Source organism: Mastacembelus armatus, chromosome 3, assembly GCF_900324485.2.
Source record: "Mastacembelus armatus chromosome 3, fMasArm1.2, whole genome shotgun sequence".
Classification (NCBI taxonomy): domain Eukaryota; kingdom Metazoa; phylum Chordata; class Actinopteri; order Synbranchiformes; family Mastacembelidae; genus Mastacembelus; species Mastacembelus armatus.
Window position 1 is genome coordinate 5,701,473 of NC_046635.1, and position 22,196 is coordinate 5,723,668.

At 42.5% G+C, this 22,196-nt stretch overlaps 1 protein-coding gene across 2 annotated transcripts; it reads right to left on the reverse strand.

The window, feature by feature from the left end:
• Positions 1-177: 177 nt before the first annotated feature.
• On the reverse strand, positions 178-22,196 carry fn1b (fibronectin 1b). Of its 2 annotated transcripts, XM_026319622.1 has the most exons (46): positions 21,965-22,196; positions 21,672-21,794; positions 21,378-21,515; positions 20,931-21,062; positions 20,385-20,522; positions 20,153-20,299; positions 19,869-20,057; positions 19,573-19,755; positions 18,818-18,994; positions 17,742-17,897; positions 17,467-17,595; positions 17,202-17,345; positions 16,415-16,536; positions 15,252-15,420; positions 14,989-15,165; positions 14,463-14,591; positions 14,151-14,240; positions 13,855-14,049; positions 13,443-13,721; positions 13,085-13,348; positions 12,864-12,958; positions 12,159-12,327; positions 11,935-12,021; positions 11,531-11,722; positions 10,290-10,568; positions 9,880-10,071; positions 9,653-9,742; positions 9,212-9,478; positions 8,951-9,067; positions 8,699-8,860; positions 8,426-8,581; positions 8,216-8,332; positions 7,354-7,623; positions 7,063-7,250; positions 6,890-6,977; positions 6,614-6,793; positions 6,400-6,489; positions 5,804-5,992; positions 5,528-5,617; positions 4,640-5,085; positions 4,381-4,519; positions 3,705-3,866; positions 3,491-3,616; positions 3,293-3,399; positions 3,079-3,171; positions 178-890 (listed from the first exon to the last, which is right to left on the reverse strand). In XM_026319622.1, the coding sequence occupies exons 1-46, from the start codon at positions 22,095-22,097 to the stop codon at positions 813-815; spliced, it is 7,383 nt and encodes a 2,460-aa protein (XP_026175407.1). In that variant the 5' UTR covers positions 22,098-22,196; the 3' UTR covers positions 178-812. The 2 variants fall into 2 exon arrangements, with proteins under 2 accessions (XP_026175407.1, XP_026175408.1); XM_026319623.2 differs by lacking the exon at positions 10,290-10,568 and having other exon boundaries at positions 21,965-22,189.

A 22,196-nucleotide genomic window follows, 5' to 3' on the forward strand; every position in this document is an offset into this window, starting at 1 on the left:
GTTTTTTTTTTAGCAGCTCTAGCAGTGTAACTTTGCTGATCAGCTCTTTTTCTGTAGCACCACTACAGGCCGACCTTGTTGGAACTTAGTGAGATGTCACTGAATTGACTAATTTTTCAGATGGATTGCCATGAATGGTCTTTTCTGTCCCACCTTATTTACCAAAAGTAAACATAATATGGTCAGATTTCAGGATCTCTCCAGCTTTATTAAAATATGGGCTTTTTTTTTTTTTAGGTAGAAATAACCTTGGTACAGATAAAGTATAAAAATAGAACCGTTCAAATTCTCACCTCCCTGTTGTCACATTCACACTGAGATTAAAGAGATAAATTAAAAAAAGACAGAATTGAGAAAGTGTCAGTCACACACAGTGCCACCCCCCAGGAACAAGAAGGGCTACAGAAAATAGAAGCACATTATCATGTACAATTTAAAAAAAAAAAAAAAAACCTACATAACATTCTTTAACACAGTGCTTACTTCCTGATGGTTTCTGCTTTTTGATTAAGAAATGCTTTTTCTGAATATTTAAATGGAAACAAACCAGTTTGGCAAGTATACAAAGTATGTGGAAGGAAATGTTACACAATAATGAAAATTGTTTTGGCAGGAGTCAGAACATGAATTTAAAGACTTAAGCCAACAGTGAAAAGACTTTAGAAAATGACTGGGCAGCATGGCCCTTTAACGAAATGTGTCAGGAAGTGATCAAGCAGTGAGTTCATTTCAGTCACAGACAGCAAGGCTTCTATAGGGTGAGACAGTGCAGCTATGATGAGAGAGCAACGCACATCAAGACAGCTGATCCTTTATTCCCGAGGATTTTGAGGAGCGATTGCATCTGCAAGCAGTTCTGGTCGGAGACACTCGATGGGGCAGTGGATATTCTGGAAGAAATGTTTTGGAAAGATATGAAGGGGTAAGACTACATATAGACTTGTATATTTAATCACATGTATATAACCAAAATAAGTTTGAAAAATATCAGTTTAATCCATTTGATTGTCTTGCAAAAACCTGAATTTATACCACAAATGATCAATCTTGGGACCTAGAATAGTCTAAATATGAAGTCAAATCAATAGCAAAATTTCTAACACTAGGATCTGAAAGTGAAAATTAGCGTGGTGAGGTCATGGAGGAGGACTATCAGTCAGCCTCAAGGAAATTCTGGCGAACCGTCCGGTGCCTCAGGAGGGGGAAGCAGTGCTCTGGCCAACACTTTACAGTGGAGCTGGGGAGCAGCTGACCTCGATTGGGGATATTGTCGGACGGTGGAAGGAATACTTAAAGGATCTCCTCAACCCCGCCAACACATCTTCCATAGAGGAAGCAGAGAGACTTAGGAGTCAGAGGCTGATCCACCCAAGCTGAAGTCACTGTGATAGTTCGGCAGCTCCTCAGTGGCAAGGCACCAGAGGTGGATGGGATCCACCCACAAAATCTCAAGTCTCTGGATGTTCTTGGACTGTCATGGATGACACACCTCTGCAACATTGCGTGGCGATTGGGGACAGTATCCTTGAATTAGCAGACCGGGGTGGTGGTCCCTCTTTTCAAGAAGGGGAACCGGAGGGTGTGTTCCAACAATAGAGGGATCACACTCCTCAACCTCCCTGGGAAGGTCTATACCAGGGTGCTGGAGTGGAGAATCCAGCCAATGGTACAACCTTGGATCCAGGAGAAACAATGTGGCTTTCATCCCGGTCCCGGAACACTGGGCCAGCTCTATACGCTCTACAGGGTGCTCGAGGATTTATGGGAGTTTGCCCAACCAGTTCATATGTGCTTTGTGGACTTGGAAAAGGCATTCGACCACATCCCTCGTGACATCCTGTGGGACGTGCTCCAGGAGTATGGGGTCCAGGGCCCTTTGCTAAAGGCTGTCTCTCTCTGTATAACTGGAGCAGGGCTTGGTTTGCATTGCCTGCAGTAAGTCAGACCTGTTCCCAATGCATGTCGGAGTCTGGCAGGGCTGCCTTTTGTCAGCAGTTGTGTTCATTATTTTTATGGACAGAATTTCTTGGCATATCCAGGGGCTAGAGGGAGGCCAGTTTGGGGACCACAGGATTTCATCTCTGCTTTTTGCAAATTATGTTGTCCTGTTGGCTCCATTGAGCCAGGGCCTTCAGCATGGACTGGGGCAGTTTGCAATCAAGTGTGAAGCGGCTGTGAGAGAATCAGTACCTCCAAGTCTGAGGCCATTGTTCTCAACAGGAAAATGGTGGCTTGCCATCTCCAGGTCAGGGGAGAGGTCCTACCTCAGGTAGACGAGGGTGCTCTCTTAGAAATAGGGTGAAGCGCTCAGTCACCCAGGAGGAGCTCGGAGTAAAGCCGCTGCTCCTCCGCTGAGCTGGCTTGGGCATCTATTTCGGATGCCACCTGGGTGCCTGCCTGGGGAGGTGATGCAGGCATGCGCCACCAGGAGGAGGCTCCGGGGAAGTCCTAGGACACACTGGAGGAACTATGTCTCTCAGCTGATCTGGGAATGCCTCAGTGTTGCCCCCCCTCCCCCGGCAGAAGAGCTGGAGAAAGTGTCCAGGGAAGGAAGTCTGGGCATCCCTGCTTAGACTACTGCCCCCGTGACCCAACTCCACAGAAGATAATTGAAGGCTGAAAATTATTTTTTGAATGCATTAAATGAGGATTTAAAACTGAAAATAGTGTTTAAACTATGAAATTTGCTTCATCCTTTTCATTGTCAAATTCATCGTCAAAGTTTTAAAACTTTTACAATGTGCAGACATTCAACCCTCCCCTTTCAGAGATTGATTTCTGCTCTTCTGAGTGGGGAAAGACCTGAAAACTGAACAGATGGTGGTGAACTGTCTTCAAAGCAAGTTTCAAAGCTACAGTAGGAAGATGGAGATTTGTAACATTGATTAAAAAATTATTTTCCAGAACCTTTTTGTCAGTTTTAAACCAATATTTTATGCATTCAAAAATGTTTAACCTTTCAAATACTAAATTTAAGTTTCAGTGTTCCATTATATCTAACCAGGAAAAAATCATAAGAAACTCAGCACTACACCTAAAACTGGACCAATGAATACAACTTTATATCAATTCCATTACTTTGCGTAATGAGTTGTCTCCATATCGGACCGGCTGCAGCAGACTGGCATCAACATCAGCACCTGGTCTGCGGCAGTTATCACATCGCCAGCCCTGATGAGACAAAATGTACACAGGCATATATTTAAACGTGCTTGGGTTCAGTCCAGACCACAAGTCAATTTAACTGTCACTGAACATCAGAACCAAAAACAGGGAGGCTGATGAGACAAACCTGTTGCCCTCCTAAACAACTGCATGTGCAGATGGCACCCAGGTACTCCTTCTGCCACTGGTTGCCCACATGGTAAGTTTTTCCATCATCGTAACACACGGATTCATCTGTGTGGGCACACGTACACATTAAAATTGTTGTGCAGCTCTTCCATGCTATTTTGGAACAATCATTATTTCATTGGGTACTGAAACTTACGTGGTTCGCACTTGAACTCCCCTTTGCCATTTCCCAAACAAGTGCAGGTCATTAACTGACCATTTTCTGATTGGCGGTCCCACTTTTCTCCAATACGGTAGTTGTTGCCATTATCATGGCACCACTCTAAACATGGACAAAATAGCAGTAAGTGAAATGTATTCATATTATAAAAATGCTTATTTACTGGAGAAGTAAAAAATGGAAAACTCACTAGAAGAATCACATCTGAAGTGGCCATTACCCAGACCCAGGCATCTGCACCATAGCTTGAAACCTGTCTCAGACATCCGCTCCCATTCAGCACCAACCTCATGGTGGGTTCCAGTAAAGGCATCATAACATGAGTCCTTAGTGGAAGGCACACCCCCTGGGACTGAAATATGAGGAAAAACTACTGTTAAGACAAGTTATTTGATGATTAGCCTCAACATATAACTGTTGCCCCTTTGTGAAGGAACTGTTTTTTTCAACAATGACTTGTTGACTTACTTATTTCTAAATTAAATGCCAAAGTTAATAAAAACATGGTAGCAGTGCAACTTTAATGTACATCATATATGTGAAGGTTCCTTATCAATGAGATTTCATTGTATGTAATCTGCCTATTATAAATGTTACTGGCTGCAGCTACAGCATGGTTGACTCTTTTGGAGTTAAACATGGAGAAAGTTCTGCATAGATATTAAAAAGTAAAATAAAATCCTCTCAGTATCATCTGGTTTTCAGATACGTAAACAACCAGAGGTTTCTTTTATTTCCTAGCAGGGAGTTGAGGAAAAGGAGTACATAAGTGGGGGTGTTTCATATTCACACCAGCCTACAGATAGGTGTACCATATTAGTTAGTAGGAGGTAGTTCATCCTGCCTTGTTACTGTTGCATACTTACTTGTGTTTCCCGCAGTGATGACCTGCTCTAGGATCTTTTCTCTGAGTGCCCCCAACACTGCCTCCACAATCACATTGTAGTTCGCTCCAGGGGTGAGTCCTATTAGGGTAGCAGTGGTGGCTGTGTCTGGCAGTTGCACCTGGACAGGTAAAGAGAAACAATGTTTGTCTGCACTAAAGAATAGATTTCATCTAATTTGATAAATTACATTCAGGCAGGATGCTTTACTGGACTGGAAGCCATTTAACAAATTTTTTACCTCAAACATCTTCTCATTTAAGTTTGTGAGAGGATGGCAGGACACCACGTAGCCACTGCTCTGCCTGTAAGGCTTCCAGGTGATGGTGCTCTGAGTTTGGGCCTCCTGCGGCACTCCTGTCTCGTTACCAAACGTGGACCCGATGGGCACATTCAGCTTCACAATGGGCTTTCTGCGACCCTCTGCATCAGGAAGGGGCACAAAGACCAGGGGCTCACGGATTTGCCCATTGGGAAACTGTATGTTGCCATTGTTCCCAGTGTATCTGTTGTCTCTATTGTTGTACTCTGTGTACTCCACATGTTGGCCATGATCAGTAAGCTTATCCTGGCCATTGGTGCCCACTACTTGGACTCTGTTGTTCAAGTCAGTTTCAGGCACATCCAGCCTGTCACGAACATCTCCAGGGAGGTGGGGCAGAGGCAGGGGAAGCAAAGAGTCTGGTTCTGGGCGGGAGAAACAGGGTTAGGGAGACAAGCAGGTTAGACGAGGGGGAGGTATGCAGCGCTGCTTTAACCTATCTCAGCCAACAGGAGATGGCAGATATGCAGCCTTTTTGGTGTAGTAGTACTACATGGCAAAGTTTGTCATTGTGCAGTATTACAAACAAGAATATTTTTGAATGGCTTTTCTGTAGGCATTCAAAATAAAAAAGGATGTTATTGTTTTATGAGCCTCTAGCTAATAGACTGCACAGTTTATGTTAAGGCCGCTGAGATGTTACAGCAACACATTCACTTCAGTTTAGCAGATATGAGTGGCCATTCAAATCTCTACACAGATGTTTACTCATAACTAACTCAAATTGTGTTACCTTATTACATGACTTAAATGCATCACTTTTACCTCAGAGTTGTTGCAGTACAGAATAAAAGTCAAAATACTCACGGGTCCTGATTTTGCCCACCAGAGGTGTACTCTTTTGTTGGTTCTGGACAGCAATGATCTTGATGATGTACTCTGTGGCTGGTCTCAGGCCTGAGGAGAGGAATAAATATCACGGAATCAGCAGGTTGTTCCTGACTTGTGATTACATGGAAGCCAGTGATCTAATCAGTGGATCCTATATGAATTTTCAGTCAAAATAGAAATGAATAAAATGACTAACTATCCTCAGTGACAGCATTGTTTATAGTAAAACTTGACCAGTTGAGAAACACATACCAGATATAGTGGCGTAGTTTTGGCCAGCATGGGGCTGTGGGGTGAGCACTCGAGGTGCTCTCCCTGACTCCTCATAGGTGACGTAGTATCCGGTGATGGATGTGGCAGGTGGCTGCCAGGTGAATGAGATGGAGGTGGGTGTCAAAGATGTGAACTGGAGATTGGTGGGAGCCTGGACCACTGGTTGAGCTATGAAGAAGAAAAAAAATCATATTAGAGCAGTTTGTTGGTTATGTCTATGTTAGAGAGTTAGAGCTGTGCTTTGTCAAAGATGACCACCAGTTTAGCTTAGCAGTTCTATAACACAGTCAGACTTACAATGGACAGTTGAAAAAATTATAACCGATGTAGCAGAATTTGAAATATATGTATTTTTTTCTTCTATAGCCTCTTATCAAAACCTACTACCTACATTTACCCAGCATGCAACTTTACAGCCAACAGCTTAGTTATGGTAGTTGCAGCTAATATAGCCCTGGGACTCAAGCCTCTAGGTTCAAGTAGAGATGAAGAGTTAGAGGTTTGGTAAGATTTTTTTCAGCCCCACCCCACACAGTCAAAGAAACAGGAAGATCAGACATAGATGTGAACTGTACCTGTTGTAATGAAAAGAGTAAATGGGTCGCTCCTTGTGTTGCCCTTCAGAGTATACAGCCTAATTGAGTATGAGGTGCCTGGTTGCAGACCTTAGAAAAACAAACAAAAAAATAAGTGTGAAGAAAAATGGAAACAACAAAATCACACTTCCAAAAGTTAGAACAGTAAACCATTTCCACCTTCCCACTACTTTAGCAGGACAGTGTGGTGTACCTGTGAGAGTGTAGGTGGTTGTGTCGCCTGGAATGTTCCTGCTGATGGTGGGCTGTGAACCATGTGAGGGTGTGGCATCGATGTGGAAACCAGTAATAGGTTCCACCTTGGCACGCCAGGTCAGCGTGAAAGAAGTATCCTTCACATCAGAGATACGCACACGCCGAGGAGGGCTTATATCTGCATTGAGGAGGAAAGAAAACCAGCATAAAAGAGAGAAGTGGATAAAAACCAATCATGACTAGAAATGCATCCATTTATGGTGCAGCCACTTACCTTCCAGTGTGGTAGTTTCTCCCTCCAGTGGTCTGCTGGTGACAGAGTTCTTCAGAGCGTAGACATGAATCTGATATGTGGTTGCCACCTTAGGGGCAGAGAAGTAGACAAGTTGATATTTATTCTCTGACTGTATAGACCAATTTAAATACTGAGATAAGAACTCTGTTTACCATAAGCCCCGGTACAACCACACGCGTAGTATCTGGAGCAACATTCATCTCTTTGGTGGGGCCATTGTTGTTCCTGGGGCTGACAACTACACGGTAACCTGTCAGGCGTGCACTGGGGGCTCGCCATGAAACAGTAAATGAAGAGGGACCAACCTCTGAGGTCACCAAGTTGGTTGGAGCAGGGATTACTGAGAGAGAGACAAAGTTGCAAGCAAAAACACATTTAGCACTGGAGTCATAGAACTAGTAAATTAAGTTATGAATGTGGTGATGTTTTTTAAGTATTTGTACCTGTGGCTTGGGATCCTACTAATGGTGTGCTGGTTGTGCGGCCATGGAGGGCAATGACTTTAACTGTATACTCTGTCCCCGGACGAAGGCCTCTCAGCACCACACTATCCTGGTCACCTCTGGGTGCTGGATGCAGCTCCCTCTCACCCTCCTCTGAGCTAGAGTATAGGATGCGGTATGATGTCACTGTGCCATCTGGTCTGTCCCAAGTAATGCGCATAGAGGTGGAATCGATGTCTGAGAAGGTCAAGTCTTTGGGACGATCCATAGCTGCAGGAAAGCAGAATAATAATAAAAGCTTCAGAATAAATAAACCCGTAATCATTTTGAGCTGAGACCTCTTCTGGAACTGTTTAGCATTTTGTCCTCTACATACTGCACTGTAGATCACCTTTACTGATGGCATGTTAGCAAACTCTATTGGCTCCACTGCATAATAATGTACTGGCATTTTCCAACAAACTGTTTCAGAGGAGACTCAAGGATCAGAAATGCATTGAATTTCGATTTACACTGTATGTGTGACTAAGACTTTTTTGCTGGCAGTTTTATGGCTTCAAATATTTTTTATATGTGCTCTGATCACAGGACTAATTATCCAGCACACCTAAGAATGTGTTTAATGATGTGTTTGTTTGTGAATGTCTGATGAACTCCCGGAGACATCTAGCTGGGGAATGTTTACGTCATCCCATATTACGGAATTATGGAAACAGGTTTCTATAAAGATGAATGAATAAACTTACAGCACAGTAATCTAATGATTTGACTGCATGTAGAACTGATGGAGAGTAACTTGTATCATGTGTAACAACAGTCCCTAACTGGAGTCTGTTCTTAGAATGAATTGAGTCAAACTAACCAGTGATAGCATTCTCCACCAGTGGGGAAGAGGGTTGTCCGTCACTGCCCAGGGCATAGACACTCACAACATATTCAATGGTGGGCATCAGGCCTGTGAACGTCATCTCTGTCTGATCTGTAACAGAAGAGCAGAAGAGGACTCATTAACTAGACAGTGTTGGCAAAACATAAAGTTACATACATTTGTTTTTTTCCCCATCCTACTTACCAGGGGCCACCACCTCAGAATAGGAGGGTCCCAGCCCGTTCTTAGGGACACTTGTGATTCTGTAGCCTCTGATTGGTCCCTGAGCAGGAGACCATCGCACTGTGATGGCGTTGTCGCTTATATCACTCAGTTTCATGTCAGTGGGGGGTTTAGTATCTATAGGAGTGATGGACACATTATGAGAATTACATGTAGTTTAACAACACATTACAACAACAACAATTAGTTTTTTTTTTTTTCCAAGAACAGTATTTTTTTTTCACATTGCTGTACCAGTTTTGTGTGTGATGTAGACTGGGGTGCTGGAGGCAGGGCTGTCCCCTCGTCCAGTAACAGCGTAGACCGTGATCGTGTAGTCAGTACCAGGCTTCAGACCAGTAATGGTGGCAGTGGTCTGTGAACCTGGGATTGTGAACTCTTGAGGAGCCTCACCACCTAGAAAGAGAGAAAAAAGTAAATAATGTAAAGTGCTAAATTCTGAAATAAGACAGGTTTAGAGGAGACTGACTTAAAACACATACAGACCTGTCCCGCTGTAGGTGATCCTGTAGTTCTTCACTGTGACAGAGGGGGCATCCCAGCGAATGGTGATACTAGTAGGGGTGGATGATGTCACCTCCAGGTCAGTGGGAGCATCAGAGACTGAATAGGATTAGAAGAGGGGAGGAAGGATGTACATTATAATAAAAAAGCTAAAATAAACAATTATGATCAAGATCCAGCTTATGTCACGGAAAACAATTAGATAGCCGTCGAACTGAAAGCTAGTAGCCTATAGGAACTCACTAGTGGCCTGTGTGCCAGTCAGTGGCTGACTCTCCTGGTTGTTGTTAACAGCATATACATATATCCGGTACTCCGTCTCGGGTGTCAGTCCCGTCAAAGAGAAGTGGTTCCTGGTCGGGGGCAGCCGCTCCTCCTTGGCCCGCCCACCACTTGTCTTCTGATAGCGGATGCGGTAGCCGGTAATAGCAGCAGTTGGAGCCACCCAGTGAATGGTGAAGGAGTTGGTGCGAATGTCAGAGAAATCCAAGCCAGTGGGGGAGTCCAGAGCTGGAGGAAAATGCATATATGAACTATTATTAATAGCAGTCAAATATACAGTATAATAATTTATTCAAAATCAGTCATGTCAGTTACAGTTTATGTGAATATTGCCTTATTTTTTATTTAACGAAACATGTACCAAAACACTGAACATGTACGCTGTTCCACTGTCATACTCACTCGTCCTCTGAGTTCCTGTGGCTGGTTCACTTTCTCGTTCACCATACACACCTACAACACTGATATGGTACTCAGTGTTAGGCAACAGGTCTGTGTAGAAGCGGAGAGATCAGTGCACAATTAGTGTGTTGACATGAAGCAATGCAAAGAAAAACACCAGCTTTTGCCTTTAAAGCCAACACTGTCTATGACACTTTAAAACAGATACAGTATTAAGGTTGTCTTACTCTGCAACAGGAAAGTGTTGGTGGCTCCACCAACATTAACCTCCTTAATGTCATCATCTGTGGCTACAGGGTGGTAACGGATAACATATCGAGAGATGTCGCTTGGAGTGGACACATGGGGGGCTGTCCATGTCACCCTAATGTGGTCAGGACCCACCCCTCCAAACTGCACGTTGGTGGGAGCTGGAATGGCTGGAAGAAAGAGGATTTAAAAGCTAACACATGGAAAAATAAGTTTAAATGCAATTAGATTTACAGTGTAATAAGCAAAAAAATATCATTGCCATGATACATTTCTGAAATTAACTGTAGCATGTCACACATTACATGTTAATATGCCTTCATTCTGTCATTTCTGTCAGATCAAAACCCAAGCCCTTCCCACTGATGGAGAGAAAGAGTTAAATCACCAGCTTGTGTTTGCTTTGTGTATGTAGTCGGCTCGCTTTCTCCCTCTTCTGTAACAGTGACGATACTGATGTCATAGTCCACGCCTGGCTCCAACCCACGAATCGTGTAATAACCAGCAGATGCTTCCACGATATCTTGAAAAATTGGCAAGCTCTCGCCTGATGTTACTACCGTTATCCGGTAACCAATAATGGTAGTATATTTCAGAGGGTTCCAGCGCAGGCCAATGGTGGTGTCACTAATGTCGACAAAGTCAATGTGACTTGGTGTGGGGATTTCTGAAAGTGTCGGGCCAGTTGCAAAGCGCAAGCAAAGTTAGACAAACAGACACAAAAGCCATAATGATTAAATAGGTTATATCCAAAACAGGGATTCTCATTAAAGCAGAGATCTAGACTATAGCAATAGCCATGCTAGATAGAAATAATTACAAATTCTTAAAACATTCAGGAACCCACTATAATTATAGCAATACTAGTGTTGTGCCATGCTCCAAACATTTATTCATTAAACATCCCAAATAAAAAAACATGATATCCATGCATGCAAGATTAGCCAATCATCATGTTAGTAATAGGTTATAATAATTAAAGATTATGGAACCGAGTGAGAGACTTTTTTTGGCGTCATTTAGCTCAGTGTTTTGATTTCTTTAACCAACAAGGTGTGGTAAAATAACTGTAAGCTACCTTCCCATCACCACATGGCTGATGGACAAAATTGGCAACTAGCTTGGAAAGAAGCATTTTACGACCTCAGCACCCAGAGATTTTCCTCAGGATTTGGTGGAAACTGCATCAAAGTTTAAAGGCTGATGAGCACTGGACTTCATACTTCAGGAAGCTATGCACTGCTCTATGTCTTGTTAATGTGTAAAAAGGCATTTTTATGCTAACCAATTACCAATAACAACTTTAACGGGTGATAACAGCTGAGGGATGTCTGTCAACTTGTTTTGATTTTTTTCTGCCCTTAGTGGCCAAAAAATCCATAAATGCAGCTTTGAGAAAAGACTCTTTGAGGCATCATCAGCTTTGTCTTTGTTTTTCAAATACTGCCACTTTTAAAAAATAATATATTTATACGTTACAGTCCAGCTTCAGTTTTAACTTGAAGAAGAATTCATTATGGTGGAAATAAAGGAGATTACATTTTTATTTAATTACTGGCTCTAGTTCTTGAACTTGGACCCAGTTCGTAATGGCAACTTCACAATTTGAATGCCTTTCTGGGGTCTTACCTGTTGTGATAATAGTGGATACAGGCACACTTTCCATATGGTCCTTAGTAGTGAAGACACTGATGTTGTACTCCACTCCCAGATTCAGGTTTTCCAGGATACACGAGGTTTGATCAGCTCTGACTAACTCTTCCAGGGAGTTTCCTCGCTGGCCATTAGTTGGCGTGCTTGTCACCCTGTAGCCTGTAATGCCTGTAGACAGTGGGTGGACAGGACAAACATTGAGGAGATAGACTATAATGTCAAGAGGTTTTTGCAGTTTATGAGTTACTGTGAGAAATGACAAGGGAATATCATAAAGAGACATTTGTCCAGATGAAAAAAATACTGTTCAAAGGCCAAGGTTTAGACTTGGCATGACTGAATAGACTGGCAGTGTGTCGAGGAGTACAGTCAATATTTACCTTTTGTTTTGGACGCTACCCAGTGGACAGTGAGATCTCCTGTGTTAGGATTGGACTTCACTCTGAGGTCAGTGGGAGGAGATAGGGCTGCAAGGAGAGAATAGCAGGCCATGACACAAACATGAGAAACCTGATTATGATGCAAGAGTAACCTCTTACACAAAATGATTTGAACAGTGATATAGTTGACTTTTTTCTGAACTTAAGGTTAATTAGATACACACAAGTAACAACATTGCGGGTAATGGGTTTTCCACGGTTGCGTCCATTAAAGATGGGCTGAACACTGTAAGTGTACTGAGTTCCAGGAATCAGACCAGCGATGTAAATACGTCCAGAGTCAGAGGTCTCTTCTCTGGGAGACTCGCCTTCCTGGCTGGGGAGCACCGACAGCTGGGGAGAAGAGCAAAGATAGGCAGAGATCAGAAACCTAGGAAGTGCACTTAAATCTACAATGATTTGATTTTTTTGGTCACATGTGGACATAGCAACAAACATAGCAAGCAAAGAGATGTCATAAACTTTCCTATTTACATATCTAGCAAACACAGAACATCATTATCATACATTCAGAGCCATGTTTAAGGCTACCAATTGAATTTAAGCCCAATATTCACTCTCTTTTAGGTGTTTCACTCTCCACCAACAGAATGAAATATCCAGCCAGTTAGCTGCTAAATACTCCAGAACACTGAGTTCTTCACAGAGTCTAGTTTGTTTGCTTGTGTAGAGTGGGTTTATCAGAGCTGATGAGAATGTTTACTGAATCAAAACAGTAAACTTGTTGGTTATAAAACTAAATTCCATCGTGCTGATGGGAAGTGCAGGGTTGGGGGGTTTTGTCACTACAAGCAACTCCTGTCACATTGTGATCTGATTCATTGAGAGTTCAGAACTATTGATCAGAGCAGCTTAGAGCAGGTTTCTACCTTGTAGCTGAACCTGTGGACAGGTATCCAGGTAATGATGATAGAGGTATCAGTGACCTCAGTGCTAAAAGCAGGAGCATTTCCCAACTGTGGAGCTGGACAGAAGACAAAATAAGTGAAAAATTATACATACTATAACTATATAACATATATAACTATTATATTACTATATCACTTTCTATTATATTACTATATCTTTCACTGGTGTTCTTAATACTAACCGGTAGTAAAATCTGTAGTGACGCCCTCACTGAGCTCACTGTCCAGCTCAGAGTGCAGGGTGGCCATATACTGGGTATCTGGGTGGAGATTTCTCAGAGTATACTGGATGACACTGCCTGGGATCCTCTTCTCAATGGGAGTGGAGCCTCCAATGCTTAGCAAGAGACGGTAGCCAGTGATGACAGCATGGGGAGCCTCCCAGGTGACCAAAGCACTGTCTGGCCCGAGGTCAGTGAAACGCACATTGGTGGGTGCATCGGGTTCTGAAGGGGTTAGAAAGTATAACACATGTCAGGGAGAAGTTTTAATTTTTTTAATCTGTCCAATTTTGGTCCCTTTGTCCATGGTGATACTTACTGGTTGATTTTTCTCCCACAAGTGGCTCACTCTCCACTCCACCACTGGTGGCATAGATATAGAAGCGGTAGAGTGTGCCCGGCTGCAAGTGAGTGATAACAGCATATGCGTTGGGTGAGACAGGTAGAGACAGGAGCCTTGTGTCGGTGCCATCAGGTCCAACAGGAGAGAAGGCTACCCTGTAACCAGTCACCTCACTGGGTGGACCAGTCCAAGTGATGGTGATTTTCACATCTGAAACCTCATAGAACTGCAGGTCTGTGGGTGCTGAGACCTCCTCTGTGGATAGGAAATGGTAGATTGATTTGAAAGGGGATATAGTTAGAATACCACTGCAGTACCCACTGGAGTTTTTAACCACTAGTAATGCATTGAAGTAATGTTTGATATGGTATATGTTTAAAATGTTTACCTGGTAGAGAAGATCCAGCAGTGTTGACCTGGACAAATAAAGGCTTACTCTCCTGATGGTCCTCCACAGCATAAATGCTGATATTGTACAGAATACCAGGGCGGAGGTCCACCAGAGTCACTGATGTCTCAGAGTCTGGCAGGGTCAACTCAGTGCTGCTGCCTTCCACTGACGGTGTGTACACCACGCGGTAACCTGGTGGCCACAAACATACAGTTACACACAGCCAGAATACAACTGATCCCTGAATTAAAATTTAAATCACATGTACACACAAACAAAAAGTACATTCTTACCAGTTATAGGAGCCTGAGGTCTGGACCAGGTGATACGGATGGAGGATTCTCCCACCTCATCGACAACATGCTGAGCGGGGGTGTCAGGAGCTGGGGGACAGAAAAACATTGGAAACTGTCATATTTTCTGAAAAAAAGTTACATAATTGCCTTCCACCCGAAAGCGAGCTGGGATAGGCTCCAGCAGATCCCTGTGACCCTGGTTAAGGAATAAGCGGGTATAGAAAATGGATAGATGGATGGATGGGTGGAAGTTACATAATTTACATGATGCTGAGCTTAGTGTCATGGCAAAGAGAGAGTTTCTCCTACCTGTAGTCTGTGAGGTAGTAAGGATAAGGTTTGGCTGTCCCCCATCTGGGAGTTCATAAACATTAACATTGTATCTGCGTCCTGGCAGGAGATCAGAGATGGTGACAGAGGTGGCTGTGCGAGGAACATCTGGAAAAGTAGACAAACAGAACAATTAATATACATCCCAGTGTCTAATATATACATACAATATATGTATGGTATGCTTTTGCTCTACTGTCATATTGTCATGACTTTTAATATTTCTGAGACATTTTTGGGCAGTGATGCTACTGATGCTAATCAGTAGCTTTCAATTACCTTGATTTGTTAGTTAATTGAGTTAATTGGCCTGATTAGCCAAATACAGCCAGACTTGTCTGGTTCTTTCCCAGAAAATTGTGGGCTACTAATATAACAACTCATCGAAAGTGCAATAGAAGCCACAGAGTAACAACAGAGAAAGCAGTTAATCAATACATTCAAGAATAGACATTTGACATTAGTGAGGGGTTCTTTAGTTTTCAACAAGGTCTTTGGCTCTTACCCAGAATTTTTCTTTTGCTGCCCTCCTCACTAAGCTCATACTCCACCCTGAAGCCAGAGATGGTGGAAGAGGCTGATGTCCAGGATACAACGAAGCTGTTTGAGGTGATTTCTGTCACTGACTCAGAAGTATCCACCACTGGAAGAGGCTGCGTTGTCTCTCCTTCCGATGTTTCCACTTAAAGGACAAACAGATACATGTTCACGTGCCTATTTCTTCTGGTTTTTGGTGTTGAGAGAATGTTTCTGATTAAGTCTACTCACAAGAACCATGTGTAGTGGTGAACTCAAAACGGGTAATCTCACGGCGTCCATAATGCAGGATGCTGATCAGCTGACCTTCATAGGTGACACCAGGACGTAGCCCACTAATGGTGTAGGAGTTGATGTGGCCAGGGATGGTGGCCTCTTTCCATGGGGCACGGCTATTTTTCTATCAGAATGGGTAAAAAGATAATACATTAATGGGTGTTAAGTCAAAAGCTGATTTTTTTTTTCACCACTGTCTTCAACTCAAGTGTGAACCCTCAGCTTTTAAGTGAACATGAGCAAGAATACTTTAAAGTGATCCAAAAATAAACAAATAAATAAATGAATACCGGTAATAAAATAGTTGTGATTTTCTCAACTGGATAATCTGATTTCTAAACTCTTGATGACCAGCGTAACATTTTTTGACAGCACAGAAACGTGAATATAAACATTAGGCGAAAATGTTAGAGGTGGCCCCGGGGAAGACCCAGGACATGCTGGAGGGACTATGTCTCTCAGCTGGCCTGGGAAGGCCGTGGTGTCCCCCTGGAATAGCTGGAGGAAGTGACCAGGGAGAAGGAAGTCTGGGCATCCCTGCTTAGGCTACTGCCCCGCGACCCGGCCCCAGATAAGCGGAAGAAATTGATGGATGGATGGAATGTAAGAGGAGTTATTGGAAATAAAAATGTAATCAGAAAATTAGGACTTTGTACAGTGGATTATTTTGTACTGGAATCTGGTTCACATCCTGCTTTAGAAGTAGCTCTGCACCCTGTCGGAAAACTACAAATCTTTTCAGCATGAGGGCTTTGAATAACTTTGCTGTCTAAAATATGCAGTACAAACGCCATAAGAGGAAGTTTGTCGGATTTCATTCAAGTTCCATAAACATTTCAACCAGCTTGTCAGTCTTTGAAATCTTGTAGAAGAAAAAGATGTGTGAGAAAAATTCTCAGGGTGGGAATATTTTCCTTGGAATATTTTAAAAGTGCAGTCTGTGGGGGTGGAGGTCACACACCCTCTAATGACTTTGTTTGTTCATGCTCAACCATCTGCCAAAATCACCAAAAACATCTTTACTAATCCTACCAGTCAAAAATTCCAAAACACCTTTTAAAGAAAAAAAAAAGAGATCACTTACACTTAGAAAGTCAAGAAGCAAAAAAGTGACTCACAATTCTCCATTTGAGGACGTACTGGGTAATGTCAACAGAGGAAGGGGGGTTCCACTGAATGGGGTGAGAGTCTGGCTGTTTTCCTGCCTCTGTGATGATCACCTGGACAGGTCTGTGGCCACCTAGGGAGTTGTAACGTTTAGAAAAGATAAGGGGAAGATATAATGAGAGTGCAGGAGAGACATGAACAAAGCTGTTAGCAATGGGAAGAAGTCTCACACATTGTCAGACATATAATAAAGCAGTGTTACCTGGAGAAAGCGTGGGTGAAATATGGCAAGTTTTGATGCAGCTCTGTCAGCTCGATTCATCTTTCTGGGACAGAACCATAGCCACCAGCCAGTGCTAAACCAGCTCAAACACTTACTGACATTTTACAGGCTGACATAACACAGGAGTACTATATTCATCAGAGTTTATCTAGCCTCTGTACCCTCAAGAACACACACACATACAGCTTCACACTGCCAGATTTGCGCACACACAAGCATATTTTCCTCCTTCGCTGGTAAAAGTGGCAACTCGAACTTTTTAGGTCGGTGATCACTGGAAAATTGGTAGCAAAAAACAAAAAAGGTGGAATACACATTGCAGTAAAAAATTCCTCCTTTTTGGCCTTGATGACTGAAACTAATTGGAAACTAATTGTCTTAACTGTTTGCGAGGGCAGGTCAGTATAGAGAGTCAGCACATGCTATCTTGGAGTGTGCAGGGGTTAAAGATTAAAGGTCTCACACCTCAATTGAGACTCAGACCATCCAAAATGATCACAACTAATTTTTCTTACTTTGGTAGGTCTGCTGAGGTTCACATCTCATCTCTCCAATGCCATTGCCATAGCAGTAACAGCGGTAGTGAACGCTGTGGATGACTTTGTCCCATGACTCTCCAATCTGATAGAACGCCCTGGTTTGTGGCTCCTGACACTGATCTATTGTGGAAAACACAAGAACACAAGCGTTGCTAAGATGAAGTAGATGAGGGTGTGTTTGTATTCTCAGCTGTAAAGGGCTGAGTATTTAACTCCCTGGGCTAATAAGTCATGAACACACCGACTGCATCGCACTTCCAACGTCCACGTCCCTGTCCATAGCAGGTGCAGTTCATCATGTAGCCCTCGTCGTGACGCTTGGAAAATTCCTGGTTTACCTCATAGGTCAAGCCATCAACAATACACTGATCTGTTCATGTAAAGGAGAAAGAGAAATAAAAATCCACATTTTATGGCCAAAATGTAAGATTATATAACTTCTGTGAATAATTATAGACAACTTCAGAAAGACTTTAGCAGCTTTGTTTCAAGTCCAGATGGAGTTAGCTCTCTGACCTCGCAGCTGTGAGTAAGCAATACAGCTCCACTCGCCACGGCCATTGCCCAGGCATGTGCACTGCATCATATGACCCATTTCATCATGCCGTTTGTCCCACTTGTCCCCTACACGGTGCATTACTCCATCATTGGTGGTACACACCTCTTCGTGGGCTACATAAGGAAAGATGGGACAAAAGAAATATTATACATCACATGTGTTTGGTGTGTTTGTAGTGTGTTTTTGATGCATTCACATGCCGCTATCTATGTGTGTTCAAACAGGAAATTAGTCCAGTTCAGGCTGTTGCCATGACTGTAATGTAATGTTATGTAATAGCTTTCAAATAACAAGTCAGTATTTTCCCATGACCATAAACCATCTCTTCTTTAAATGTTAGTCGTAATTTATCTACAACTAAAAATGATTATCATCTGTGAGAACAAGATGAGATAAAGATGAATTAACAAAGCATTCAGCGTAACTAAATGCCCTTCAAAAGAAAAATATACTGTAAATTAGTATAGCATGTAAAGATATATGGCAGTATGACTCAAGGTTGCTCAGTATAAATTGGCTGAAAGCAACTGATAATTGTATTAACTTTCACAGGGTTGTCACATTTTTAGAAACATGCCATCAGCAAGTTGATAGATGTCACAGTTCTCATAGTTTTTCTGGAGTTATCTAAGGTTTAAATAGGGATAGGTCCACTTTTTTGAGAAAATCACTTTTTCACTTTATTGCAAAGAGTTATTGGATAAAGCAATATCACTCACATGGCTGTACAATATGAAGCTACAACTAGTACAAGTAGTATAAAGACTGGAAACTGAGGAAAACAGCTAGCCTAGCCCTATCCAATGCATATAAAATCCACCTTATTTAGTTCCAACTTATATCTTATTTGTTAAATCTGTTAAATATTATAAAACCATTTGTGGGTACAGAGTAAATATACCGCGCTATCGTAAATAGGAACTGGTTTTTGGCATGGCCAAAACACATCATTGCAAACATTACTGGCTATTTTACAGAAAATGTTCAAAACAACTGCATGGTGTGGAACAAATAAAAATCAGAGCACACTCACCAGCCATGGGGCAGAACCCAAAGTGCTGCTCTGCATCATAGTCGTAGGTGGTACCGCACCACCTCATGCCATCCCGGCGCCCATCAGAAGTGCAGTCAGTGTAGTTGCGGCCACTATAGAGGAAGGGGAAGTGACACAGGGCACCTTTGGAGTTGCCGCCTCGTGTTGCCACAATGGCTGGAAATGAGAAGGAGACACAACAGCTGCTGTTCAGCTCTATCATACTAGCATGTCATGTCTTCATTTCAGCTCCTATAACATATGTAATTAAATGCTGATTTGATATTTTACATAATTTACATAGTATTTTGCCAACAGCATATGTTGAGGCTACAGTCATTCCCATTTTCGTTGTATTACAGTTACCATGGTAACAGGTGTGACAGTCAGTACTCTGCAGAGCAGCGAGTGATACAGAGACTGATAATGTTTTGACTAAAACCTTGTCCACTGTATGAACTGGAGCTACACTTTCTGACTCGCATTATGACGATCATTTCTTTATGCCCATTCTTCCATCTTTCTATTACTGTGTGAGTTTTCTTCATTAAAATAAATGTAAAAATATCATGTAAGGAGAAACAACTTCTGCTGCAGGTTTTACAAACTAAGCTGGGAGATAATCAACACTATATCTGCAGTGGATGACACTGCCCAGGCATTGGCCATTACTTAATAAAAAGGCGCACCCAGCACCACAGCAAAAGCACTAAAATGGTCAAGCTAAAGTTTACAAGCCCGTTCTTCAGTCTCACCATTCTTCTCAGTACAGAAAGAGTACTGTTCATCTCTTGCATAGTCTGGGGTTGTTGAGCACCACAGTTGTCCATCTGTACGCCCATCAGAGGTGCAGGAGTAGTAGGTCTTCCCCATGAAGACAAAGGGGAACACGCATGGCTGGCCATTAGAGTTACCACCATATACTTGGTTCCTGGCCTCTGCACAGACCGGAGAAAGAAGGGTGAAAAAGTGGTTTGATTTTTTCATTTAGATATATAAAGTTTCATTTTCAGCAAAAACAAAATCATCTTTTCTTCCCTTCTCTACTTACCCCATTCCTGACAGCTCACTCCATTGCCCAAACAGGTACAGAGCATCTGCTTGCTGCCCTGGCTTTTGATCCAGCGCTGTTCATGGTAGTACGTGGTTCCCGAGTCTGCACGGCAGGGTCCTTCTGTGGGGATCTCAGGTTGTATTCGAGACTGGGGATGGATGTTGGTCACTGCGACAACACCTGTGGCTGTATACATTGAAAATTGTGAATGTCACGGCTGTGAACACTGAGAAGATCTAGCAAAACTGAACTTGAGCTAGAGTTTAGATTCTAAGTCTCACTTCGGCCTGCATTGTGTCGTTCACACTTCCATTCTCCACGGCCATTTCCTAAGCACAGACACTGCTGGACGTGACCACTTGTGTCAGTCTTAGTCCATGTGTCTCCTATGCGGTAGGACTTTCTGTTTTCCTGGTCATTGCAACGATCTGGTTGGAGAATAACAGTGATCAGCAGCTGCCACTTAATATGTTTAAATGTGTGTCCTTGTGTACATGTTCAGATTCTGCTTACTAATTGAGGTGCATGTGATGCGTCCACTTCCTTCCCCCACACAGGCACAGTCCAGCATCATCCATCCTTGGTAGGGTTTCTCCCATGTCTCGCCCACAACATATGATGACGCAGGACTACTGTCATAGCAGCGCTCAGCTGCAGAGAAAACACAGCAGAACCTTACTTTATTATATATTTTTTAATTTAACGTATTTTGGGATGAGGCTTGAAATCACAATGTCTAAAACCATCCAAATGTTTCCACAAGAAAAAACCATGTGAAAATCAATAGTGGTGTAAAATGGGGAAAGAGGACAGGCATGCCCTTTCACAGAAAAACCTCGTTTGCATAGACTGTTGTCAAATATTTATCAATTTCAAATAGAGTCATGCTTCTGGGAAATGGCCCTGCTATAAGTTTACATGTGTGGTGACAACTGCATGTACAAACTTGTATGTTTGAGTTGTCATATTTCACATTTATCTGTACTCCAGAGTTCAGGTAGAAAGTGATGATCTCCTGGTTGGTCCACATTTTAAATTTACAGGGTACAAAGTACTCACCCACAGGTTTGCAGGTCCACTCTCCTTTGCCATTTCCCAGGCACACACACTCCAGCATGGAATCAAGGTTGTCATGAGGCCTCTGCCAAACATCCCCGATTTTATATGACCTCGCACCTTCATGGCAGCGATCTATGAATGACACAGATTTGATGCTTAGTCCAATTTCTTTGGTGTAACAATATGCCTTTATCCAAACACTATGATATATATCCTTCATTCAAAATTTCATTTTCAGCTTCTGTAATTCAAGTAAAACATGATTTTACTTTGGTCCCTATTAATGAATCAAGACTATCAACAGACTTTTCTAAATTACACTTAAAACCAGTATAATCTAAAAAACACTTAATTCTGAAATTATTTATAGGCAATTTTTAAAATATATTTTTTCACAGTTCCATAATAAGGTATTTTTAAACTCGAGGTTGTTTATTGGTAACTCACTTGCAGTAGTACAGCTGATTTTGCCTCTACCAGAACCAATGCAGGTGCAGTCCCAGATCATCCCATCCTTTGGTCTCTCATAGGTTTCACCGACCCGGTATGTCCGGTCATTGTACTTGTCATAACAGGACTCCTCCACTGAGAACACCGGAAACACCAAAAGGTTAACAGGTTCTGATTATATAACGCAGAAATTACTGAAGAAGTGAATATCTCAGACTGTTCCCAAGTCTTTATAAGTGACCCAGGTCTGCTAAGCCGTTTTTGCCTTAAACCGGTTGTTTTTACACTGACCTGCAGGTTTAGATTTACACTTGATTTCTCCTGCGCTGCAGGTGCACAGCAGTGTGGTACCAAGGTAAGGTTTATCCCACTGTTCGTTCGGTCCGTATGAGCGACCGTTTTCCTCACAGCCAGCTAGAAATCACACACAGTTACATTATAAGGATTAGTAAACACTTGGACTGTAAAATGATGATTAAGGCCGATTTGGATCATCTCAAAGGAAATATTGGAGCAAAGAATGCAAATAAAAAAACATCCCAACAAAACTCAAGAATAACTTAAACCAGTCTGGATGTACCAACCTGGAGACTGCGCGTCGTGGAGCTCAGGATAAACTTGACGCTGCTCAGTGTGTCTTTTGCTCTTTGGCAAGCCATGGACTGCGCTGCTTACGCACAGCGCAACCAGCAACCCCGTCAGTGGGCTACCAAACATTTTGTGGGAAAAAAAAAAGAGAAGTTTAAAATAAAAGCTTAGATCGGAGAGATCTATTTTCTTCCCTTAACTCTCAGCTCCCAGTTGCTGCTTTTACAG

What these genes read in the sequence shown, in the direction of transcription:
- fn1b (XM_026319622.1), bottom strand. Translation starts at nt 22,097, where the DNA reads ATGTTTGGTAGCCCACTGACGGGGTTGCTGGTTGCGCTGTGCGTAAGC. An exon ending in GTGTAAATCTAAACCTGCAG is followed by an intron (nt 21,516 to 21,671) that starts GTCAGTGTAAAA and finishes CGGTGTTCTCAG; the next exon opens with TGGAGGAGTCCTGTTATGAC. An exon ending in GGTGGAGAATGCTATCACTG is followed by an intron (nt 7,624 to 8,215) that starts GTTAGTTTGACT and finishes GCTTTCCTGCAG; the next exon opens with CTATGGATCGTCCCAAAGAC.